General features: G+C 53.9%; 1 protein-coding gene across 1 annotated transcript in view; it reads right to left on the bottom strand.

Moving 5' to 3' along the window:
* The window catches only part of NAT10 (N-acetyltransferase 10 (GCN5-related)), a 39204-nt gene that overhangs the window by 3125 nt on the left and 25678 nt on the right, over positions 1-10401 (bottom strand). The window contains exons 18-28 of the mRNA XM_010831837.1: positions 10304-10378; positions 9626-9742; positions 8663-8796; positions 8448-8496; positions 5495-5591; positions 5299-5409; positions 4103-4275; positions 3466-3585; positions 3057-3155; positions 2621-2694; positions 1593-1676 (exon numbers count right to left, since the gene is read on the bottom strand). Coding sequence (XP_010830139.1) covers positions 1593-1676; positions 2621-2694; positions 3057-3155; positions 3466-3585; positions 4103-4275; positions 5299-5409; positions 5495-5591; positions 8448-8496; positions 8663-8796; positions 9626-9742; positions 10304-10378 — 1133 coding nt within the window. The remainder of the gene's footprint in view (positions 1-1592; positions 1677-2620; positions 2695-3056; positions 3156-3465; positions 3586-4102; positions 4276-5298; positions 5410-5494; positions 5592-8447; positions 8497-8662; positions 8797-9625; positions 9743-10303; positions 10379-10401) is intronic.

Here is a 10401-nt window from a genome sequence, read left to right as displayed (position 1 = left end):
CCTTCTCCAGGGGATCTTCCCGACCCAGGGACTGAACCCAGGTCTCCCACATTGCAGGCAGATGCTTTAACCTCTGAGCCACCAGGGAAGCCCCACACAGCAAAGGAAACCATAAACAAAAAGAAACCTAAAGAATGGGAGAAAACATTTGCAAATGATGCAATCAACCAGGGCTTAATTTCCATTTCCAAAATATACAAACAGTTCATATAGCTCAATAAAAAATAAATAAATAAATGGGCAGAAGACCTAGAGACCTTTCTCCAAAGAAGACGTACAAATGGCCAACAGACACACCAAAGTATGCCCAACACTGCCAAGTATTCGAGAAACGCGAATCAAAAGCACAGAGGTACTACCTCATGCTGGTCAGAAGGGCCATCATTAAAAAGTCTACAATTAACAAATGCCAGAGCGAATGTGGAGGAGAGAGAAGCCTCCTACACTGTTGGTGGGAATGTGAGTTAGTGCAATCAATATAGAAAACAGAGGATGAGATGACTGGATGGCATCACGGACTCAACGGACATGAATCTGAGCAAACTCCACCGGATGACGAAAGGCGGGGAGGGCTCGAGTGCTGCAGTCCATGGGGTCGCAGAGAGACGGACTGAACAACAACGGAAACCAGCGTGGAGTTTCCTCGGCAAATTAAAAATGACCAAATGATCCGGCAATCCCACTCCTGGGTATATAGCTAGATAAAACTATAATTCAAAAACGTATATGCACCCCTATGTATACAGCAGCACCACTCACAACAGCCGAGATATGGAAGCAGCCTACGCGCCCGCTGAGAGATGAGTGGGTAAAGAAGATGCGGTACGCATACACAGTGAGCAACACTCAGCCACAAAGAGAATGGAATACTGCCATTGGCAGCAACATGGATGCAACCAGAGATCATCACACTAAGTGAAATAAGTCAGAAGAACGACAGATACCATATGACATCACGATATCTGGAATCTAAAATGTGACACAAATGAGCCTCTCTCTTGAGACAGGCACAGAAACAGAACAGACTGTGGCTGCCAAGGGGGAGGGAGGCAGCAGAGGGATGGAGTGGGAGCCTGGGATTAGCAGGTGCGAGCTGGTACACACAGGATGGACAAGTAAGGCCCCACTATACAGCACAGGGAACTACAGGCGACATCCTGTGACGAACCGTAACGGAAAAGAACATGAAACGTACACGTGTGTATGACTGAGTCATTTCACTGCGGTACAGCAATGCTACAAGTCAATTACACTCCAATACAAGAAAAGCAGTTATGTAAGAACAAAGCCACCTCTGCTGTCCTGAGCATGAAGGGAAAGCAGCATTAAAGCCCCCAGGAAGTGCTCAGTCAGCAGCAACTCCAGGGCTGTTCAAGCCCAGCTCCCTGACGTGTCTAGGAACATGAGGGACGCAGAGATCCAAGCTTCCAACTGATCAGTAGGAGATACGATACAGAAGGAGCAACCCTCAAAGCAGAGAACAGTGACTCCTCAAAGCACCTGCTCCAGCCTCCTTTCCCAAGTGAAAGCTACTAGGGAAGCAGAGAGAAGGCCAGAAGGCCTCCCCTGCCTGGTGGATGCCGGGCCCTCACCTTTTCAGGCTGACGATTGATGCATTCTGCCCGGCTTTGTTCAAAACTTCATTCCATTCTTCATCGTCCCCACGGATTACATATCTAAAAAAATAGGAAATATCAAAGCCTGCTCAAAGGAAGAGAAGACAGCTTAAAAGAAAGTAAGAGGGTGGTGATGTTCTCATCACACATGTCCTGCCATGAAAGCCAGGCTGAGATACGCCAGCGTCTGTACATCAGAGAGCAGGGGACGGGAACGTCACCGGAGCAAGCAGGGCCAGCAGGGGTCACGGGCACAGAAGGCAGCCACCCGACTTCTCCCAGCTGACTTAGCAACCACCCAAGAGAAGCCTCCTGTCACCCCCACCATCTCCCTGCTCGCCCCCACCTCCACAGCCCACAAGCCCCTAGACTGCGCCCTGCCCCCCCACCTCTGGGATCTAGCAGTCCTGGCAAGTCAAGGGTCTGATGTTGCAAAGCCAAGGGCAAAGCTCAATACCCTGCTCTCGGACCTCCAGGCTGCCTCCATCTGATGTCCAACCACCATCCCTAATGACCCAGCAACAGGACTAAGGGTCAAAAAGGCTCAGAGGCTACCAAATTCTGGAGCATTATTCACAATCTATGGGGAGGACACCACCATTGTAGCTGAAGCTCAAAAAGAGCTGTAACTTCCAGGGCATAGAAGGCTGGAGAGCAAGGGAGTTTTGTTGGAATGTTGGCCATAGAACCCTTTCTTCAAATTCACATCAAAAGCCAAGTATTAAAAAGTAGTCACTGAAAGTGGGTGCTTATGGATCAGCAGCCCCCTCCCCTAAGGGGCCTGGGACACAATACCATTTGCAAGTCATGACTTATAAAGTGGCAGAGCAGATCTGGGGAAAACAAATCTTTCAAGATTATGCAAATGGTGAATGGGGAGGTTTTTAGCTATTAGTGCTTCTAAGAACAATCCCATGAAACACAGCTTTCAGGGCACGCAGGATGTGAATTAGAAGAAAGGAGCAGAGCCTCTGTGCTTCCCGCAAGCAGCCGAGGGGCCTTACTGAGAGAGGTCCATGTCCTTCAGCTTCCCCACTTCTTTCCTGTGTTTCTCCTGAAACTCCTTGGCCGCTTCGTCCTGTGGTCAGAGTCAGGCAGGGGATAATCAGAGAGGTGAGGGGGGACACCGTCACACCTCTCCTTCACCACGCGCACCACCTCCCACCCCTGCAGAGGAAGCTCTTGCCAAAGTGTACACGAACGTTAAAACATGCCTTCTGAAAAATCTAAAAGGACAAACAAGTATTGCAACAGAAGCGGCCTGACTGCCGGCTCTCACACACACTCAGCGGGAGGCCTCGTCCAGGGCGGGGAGCACACGCAAAGGCAGGGAAACTTGGGGAGTGTGCTCCTCACACCCCTTGGACCCCAGCGCCCCTGAGCCGGGCCAGCGCCGAGGGCTCTTCTTCAGGGCAGAGAGAGGAGGTTCGGTGTTTGTACCAGGTCGTCGCTCAGCGTCTTCATCGTGGGCTCCATAACCACATCATTCACTGCCACCATCTGCTCCTCGATGGCCTTCTCCTGCACTTCATTAAACAGCTACAAAAGACCAAGGCCGAGAAGCAGAAGATGAAGGAGCAGCTGAGACCCAGCCACTAGTTACTAAACCATTTAGCACACGCTCCGCGTGGTTTAGGAGTCCATGCACTCGTGGAGGAGCAGGAAAACAGAGTGGAGACAAGGCACACTCCAATCAGGGGTGCCTCTGGGAGAGAATGTTACAGCTGAAGCCCCCTATTTCTGCGTGTGTGTGAGAGAGAGAAGATCCGAGGCAATCAGAACCAAATGTTAACATTTCTGCATCTTTGGGCAGAAAATGGGCCAAAACCCTGCCCTCAGCTGAGGTTACCTTCACAACCTTGCGGATGATCCGGTTGAAAAGTCCCATCAATTGGCCCGAGGGCAGCTCAATCTCCTTTTCCAGCTGGTCCACAGACTTGTGCTGCAGGCCAATCCCCAAGAGAAGAGCCTGGGGACAGGAAATCTGTTGGAGTGGCTGCCAGAACAGGCTTTTATCCATTAAAATGGCACTGAGAACCAGAGTTACTCTCCCTTGGTCAAAACGTCGACTGGCACTACTGGGAAATCTTCCCGCTCATCCACCAGGAAGCACGCCTTCCTCCTGAAATCCCCAGACTAACTTCTTATCCCGGCAAACAGCCGCATCACAGCTGTGTGACAATACAGGGTGCTCCTGGACCTCTGATAAGCAGAGAAAGAATCGAGGCAGATGGTGGGGTAGAAGAATGTGGATTCAGACAGCAGCTCTTCTACTAACTGTTTTGCTGGATGCATGACTTGACTGGAGAGCCCAAGGGTCCCCTACCTGCAAAAGGGGACCCCTACCCCCTCATCAGAACCATGAAGAAGTAAATGCTATCAGAACCACGAAGAACTAAATGCCCAAAGTTATGTCATAGCAGCCGATCAACTCCCAGCATATAAACTGCTCCACAAAGCCAGCACACGAGCAGCGGGTAACCTACCGACTGGGCCGCAGACAGGGCCAGGTCCCCCAGCTGGTTCAGGAAATACAGCCGGGAGATGGCTGGGATCATGTCCATGATGAGGTGATAGTCAACCATGTTCCGTGAATACATCTCCAGCCTCTTCAGATCGTAGGGGAGGAAGAGTGCTTCCAGCTCCTCCCGGCGCAGGGCTGGGCGTGCAACAGAGCCCGAAGGGTCAGGGCAGCCCGGCGCAGGGCTGGGTGTGCAACAGAGCCCGAAGGGTCAGCGCAGCCCGGCGCAGGGCTGGGCGTGCAACAGAGCCCGAAGGGTCAGCGCAGCCCAGCGCAGGGCTGGACGTGCAACAGAGCCCGAAGGGTCAGCGCAGCCCGACGCCCCTGCCGGAACTCCCACGTGGAATGCACAAGGGTCCCCGGGGGGCACCCAGCAGCTGTTCCTCCACTAGCCTTCAGCCAGAGCAGGGGAGGACCACCCGCAAGTGCTGCCCACCCATACAACACCCCGCCTCAGGCAGCCCTGACCTCCTCATGCAGAGGGGAGACAGCCCGGGCTGTGTGACGGGGTGGGTGGTGTGTGACCCTCGTGTTGGCATGGGACTCTGAGCATTTTCCCCACTTCATCACTTCTCTTCAGGACCCAGCTTCGCAGGCAGCACACAGGCTCCCACCCTCAGCTCCAGAAATAGATTTTTCCACCCAAATATAATTGATCCCAAAAGAGACACACATTCACATAACAACCAACAGGGGGAAAAATCCCCACAGCTGTTAGCACTAATGATCCTTTACACCTTTTTTATATTTTAAGTATTCAAACAGAATCTGTGTGCCCAGAGCACTTCTGTGTGTTGGCTACAGAAGGCTGGCAGCAGATTCTTATTACAATTTCATGAATGAGGAAATGGAGCCTCAGAATCGAGCTAGTTGCCCTAGCTCACGGAATTTAGAACAGGTTCCAGAACTGACTAGCTGCAGGCCTTACATATGTCTCTGAAGCCAAGTCACACGTGCCTCTAGTCCTGTCGTGGGGATGACAGGCACAGCGCATGACAGAGGCCCTGGGATGGGGCAGGACCTGCTAAGTGGAGGTGGTGGCAGGGGATACAGGCCTGCAGCTGGTCCCTCCAAGCCTAGTCTAGCCCGCGTCCTGGACCACACGCCCGCCTCCCATACGTTCCGCACAACCAAGCCCCTCCAGCCGCCCAGCCAGCTCACCCGGCTGCACAGGTTTCCCGATGTTTCTGTTCTGAAGGATGTTCAAAGCCAGGGGAGGAGAGAAGCTGCTGAACTGGTAAGACAGCAGGGCTAGGAACCGCCTTCGGAAATCTGCGGGTCCAACCAGATGGAGTCAGAGCTCTGCAGGGCCCAGGGCCCGTCACCTGGCTGCCCCCTATGTCCACTCCCCACTCACCTTTCCAAAAGGCGGAGAGCCAGGCGCCCTGGTCTGCCTCCTCCTCGTCCATCAGTGTCTTCAGCATGATGCACGAGTGCTCTCCGGTCAGGTCATTCTGGGGAACACAGATCCCTGACTGGTACCAAGGCCCCCTTTTATGAAGCCCCTGTCAACACGCATGGGTAAGCGTGCTCTACGGACCCTTGCTTCCTCCCCAGAGGGAGGGGCGGCCTCACCCTCATTCTCGCAGGGCCCACTGCCTACATGACAGCTTCCAGAGGCTACTCTGTCCTGATGGCCCCTGCGATGAAGCAAAGCTGCTCAAACCTTCGGAGCGTGCCTTCTGCTGTGAGCCCCTGGCTCACACCAGGTCAGACTATGAGCCGAGAGGCATTACAGCTTAAACACCACATGACCCAGTCAATATGTTTTGGGCGCTCACAGCAAAGACTCCATGGCCAGCAAACAGGAACACCACATGACCCAGTCAACATGTTTTGGGCGCTCACAGCAAAGACTCCATGGCCAGCAAACAGGATGGCGAGGGCTCTCATGCTGGCAACAGGTTTACAGGGGCAGGCTCCTTTAGGTTCTAAAACAGTGGCCACAGGTTTTAAGATTTTTTACTACACAACAACCACATAGCCCAACACCATAAAAATATCTAACGGATTTCAACTGAAGGGCATTCAAGTAACAAAATGCCACCACCAAGTCACAAGCAAGCAATGCACGGCACCAGAACACAGGGACGCACCGCGGACTGTGCTGAACTCGCTGGCTCCAGTGTGCTTCCTGCAGTCGATGGCCAAGGCCACGCCCCAGCCTCGACCAGCCTCGCTGATGAGGACCCAGCCCCTCCACAGCCGCCCCTGCCCCGTGGAAGCAGCCACACACCCAGTGTTCCTCACCAGTCCAGCTCTGAACACTCAAATGAGCATCTCCCTTGGATACTGACCTTGAGCTCTCCAAAACCACACCTCCCACACTCCCTCTGAGCTGCTGGCCTCCCCTCTCCAGCCAAACAGAGCGATCAGGAGAACATCACCCTCCTGGCATGACCTCCACCAGCCGCCCGACGCCCTCTGTGCCCACACTCTTCACTGCCCGAGGGATGCGCTGGCCCCTCTCCTGCCCTCTGGCCTCTTCTGGGCCTGCAGTCCTGTCATCAGCCCCCTCACCTGTGTCTGCATGAGCTCTGCAGGACCACCGCCTGCAGCCGATGAGCATGTTCTGGAATCTCCCGGCTGACGAGCCCACCCCAACTCCAATCTCCCTCCAGCGACCTATTCCTCTGACCCCTCTGCCTCGTGTAGGAACCACCTACTCAGTCTATCTCCTCACCTCCTTCTCTTCTCCCGTCAGGGTAACCCCTCCACAGAAGCCACCTTCACTTCAACCACCAGTGCCAGAGTCCACTGGTCAAATGTCCTCAACTTATTCATTCTCTTGAGGGCAATGACTCCCCTTCTTTAAGCCACAGACCCTGCCCTTCTCCTACAGATCACAGCTCTTCCTCCTCAGCTCCCCACCTTGATGTATTTTCCAACTCATTCCTCTAAATGCTGGAACGTCCAAGGACTCACCTTTATTCTTAGCCCCTACTTTCAACAGCTTTAAAAACTTACTCACTGAACAAAAGTATGTACTGAACACACACTATACACAGCAGACGCTATTAAGTGCTGGGGTTACAGCTGTGAAGAAAACAGACACTGACCCCCTCCAAGATCCTTTATCCAGGAGTATATTCTATTAAGAACACACTGATGACTCAACTCTCTGTCTCCAGGCCTAGCCTCTTCTTCAAATTCCAGATTCCTGTGGTCAACTGCCTATTCCCTATGTCCACTTGGAGGTCTTATTAGACCCCAAAACAGTTCTCACTTCCACCCCCAAATCTGGTCCTCCCCACTGAGTCTTATCTCAGCAAACAGCACTTCCAACACCCAGTCTCTCAAGCCAAAAATCAAAGCACTACCCTCAAGCCTTCTGTTCACTCATCTTCCACATCTCCACCCTTCAACTCTACTCAGTTCACCTTCCAAACACCCCTGGCATCTGGCCCCTTCTCTCCCCTATGTCCCCCTGAGCCACGCCACCCCTCTCATCCGCTCATCTCCCCACCTCGACTGCGGTCCACTGTCCACATGGCAGCCCGAGAACCTTCCCTCTAACCCCTCCCTCCACCAGAAGAGGGACCATGAACCACCATCCTTTCAAGGGTCCTCCAGCCACACCGGCCTTGTATCTCCTTCAAATCACCAATGTCCTTTCCACCTCAGGTCCTCACATTTGCTGTGGCCTCTGCTTGGAAATGCTCTTCTCTGAGGGCAGGGCTGTCACACGGCTGGCCCACTCTGGCCGTTGAGGCTGCAGTGTGACAAGTCACCCCGGAAGCCTGGCCACTGACCACGCCATCGCCACCTGAGCGTTTCTTGTTTGCTCACTTTGTGCTGCCTATTTCCACTCATCAGAAAACAAGCTTTCCTGGCTTATCTTACTCACTGCCTGATTCACCACAGGTGCTACATATTTTTTCTGATAACCTGTCTCACTAGCTCTCCCACATTAACACTTTATTCTCTGTGGCTCTGTTGACCACACAATCGCATCCCTCCTTCAGATACCAACTTACCCCAAGCACTGCTAAAACCACTTTCTTCCTGTTTTTTTAAAAAGTACATATGCGAGAAGGCCCCCAGTGACAGGATTCCAGAACCAGGGGAACAAGTCCGTGTACACCTCTGCCATCTCAGTCAAGCACAAAGCCGCTTGACTGCGTGAGGCGGAGATGCGGGCAGGAATGGGTGTGACCACGTGGCGTCTCAGTGAGGCCGGCTGCCCTGGGGGCTGTCAGAGCCAACCTCCTGGCAGCTCAGGGACGCCTGCTCAGAGTGCAGCCAGAGGAACCAGGGCTCTGCAAGGACACACCTGTCGCCAGCCCTTCTTTGCCACAGGCCTCACTCACCGGGGTCTGTCGCAGATAAACAGGAACAAACCCAGCTCGTTTCCAGAACCTGCAAAGACAGAGACAGCAGGTCGCCACGTGTGCATTCTGGGAGCGGCTGGCATACAAGGCTGGGAAGGGCCATGGGGAATCTTCGATGGCTGTTGCCCCAAGACAGACAGACACAGCCCATATAGCACGAGTTCTCAGGACACCAGGGCCCAGAGGACACTTACTTGAGGAGCCTGGGGGTCAGGCCGTAGGACACCCCCAGGTAGTCCAGGTGTTCAGCAGGCCTCTCGTTCAGCTTGAGAAGTAAGGGAGGCAGGTCCTTCCGGGGAGTGACGACTTCTTCCAACAAGCTGACGGCCTGGCGGATGCCGGGGGAGGGCATGTCCACCCAGCGGGGGAGGAGGAAGGTTAGCGACATGCCCAAGCACCCCAGCCACACCAGGCTCTGGACGAACACACCAAAAACTGGGGCGGGTTTCTAGGTTTGTTCCCATGGTTTTAAAAATGAAAACACACCACTAAGCCCAGTGATCATTCCCAAGAATCCCAAACCCCTGGAATCACACTCCTCAGAACCCAGAATTCAGGAAACAGCCACATGTTTAGAAACACCGAACACAAAGACAGAGGCAGGGTTCTCAAGATAGGTTGAAGACGCAGGTCTGCCACCAGATGGCTGCAGTGTCTTGGAAGTGACAAACCTCTGAGCCTGACCTTAAATACAAGCCTTCCCCACCTCCTGAACAGGCATGTTGTGAAAAATCAAATGAACCCGCATGAAAAGCCACCCCAGTTCCTAGTGTTATATCCAGAAAGACAGAGCTTCCCTGGGTCTGGCTTCAGTACTGAGGGGAGGAGACTCTGCAGAGCTAGGGCTTCAAGCTCAAAGGTGCATCAGCATCACCTGGGAGCTTGTTAAGACCCAGATTACTGGGTCCTGCCCCAGAGCCTCGATTCAGGGGGGATAGACTTAACACGTCTCCAGATGAGGCTGATGATGCTGATCCGAGGGCCTCGGTTTCAGTGTTAGCTGGAGAGAAAGAAGCGTCTCCAAAGCCAGAGAGGAGCTCAGCTGCTGCAGCCCACGGTAGCCCAGACCATGAGACTGCTCTTGAGGACGATCCCGAAGACCCAGAGAGAAACCTGGTCTCTACCAGGAGCCGGTAGCCCAGCCAGAAGACGCTTACCTCACTGCTGACAGTGTGAATCTCCTGCGACGTCTCCAGGACCTTCTCCTCAAGACAAGGGAACCTGCCCTCGTAGTACATCTGCAGCAGCTGCAGGGCTCGGCTGCCGTAGCCCATCTGTGAGCACACATGAGGGAAACGGGCGAGGGGAGCAGAGATGTCCTCAGCGTCCATGCACTTCTGCACCCCTGTACCGCTTCTAGAAAGCCTCACTCCGGGTCACCCCGCCCTTGGCAAAGAGAACCAATGAAACCCCCCAACAAGGTCAAAGCAGAGACCCTCAAGACCTCGTGTAGCAAGACCCTCGCTCTTGCACCATCTAGCCCGCCCATCTGCCACCCGGGTGGGAGGCCGGCCGGCCACGCTTTCTGATCCACGGCTCAGCCAGCCCCAAACTGATAACTCTCCAGCTAACTCCTCAGTGGAGGCTTCCAAGACAGGCAGTCATGACAGTAAGATCTGGTTCCCCAGCCCTCTGTCCTCACAAAGGGAAGAGCAACCATATACAACCATCCCGCCTGCCCATCCAGCCCCGGGCAAACCGCCCACAGCACTGGGTCTGCTACTCCTTGACCAGCTTCCTATGTAAACAACCAAGTACACCTGGCCCACTGAGCGGCCAGCAACACGCCTGCAACTAATAATAGCACCAGGTTTGAAGGCACAAGGACACGTTACCCCTTGATAATCCGGGTGAACAGCAATGCGAACCACCCTTCCACCTGAGAGACCGCCAAAGTCTGGGTCTTGGAACTGTGAGGGAGGCACAAGCCAGT

Source organism: Bison bison, unplaced genomic scaffold, assembly GCF_000754665.1.
Source record: "Bison bison bison isolate TAMUID 2011002044 unplaced genomic scaffold, Bison_UMD1.0 scf7180017864531, whole genome shotgun sequence".
NCBI classification, from domain to species: domain Eukaryota; kingdom Metazoa; phylum Chordata; class Mammalia; order Artiodactyla; family Bovidae; genus Bison; species Bison bison.
The sequence above is the reverse complement of the archived record's forward strand: the minus strand, read 5'-3'. Positions and strand labels throughout refer to the sequence as shown.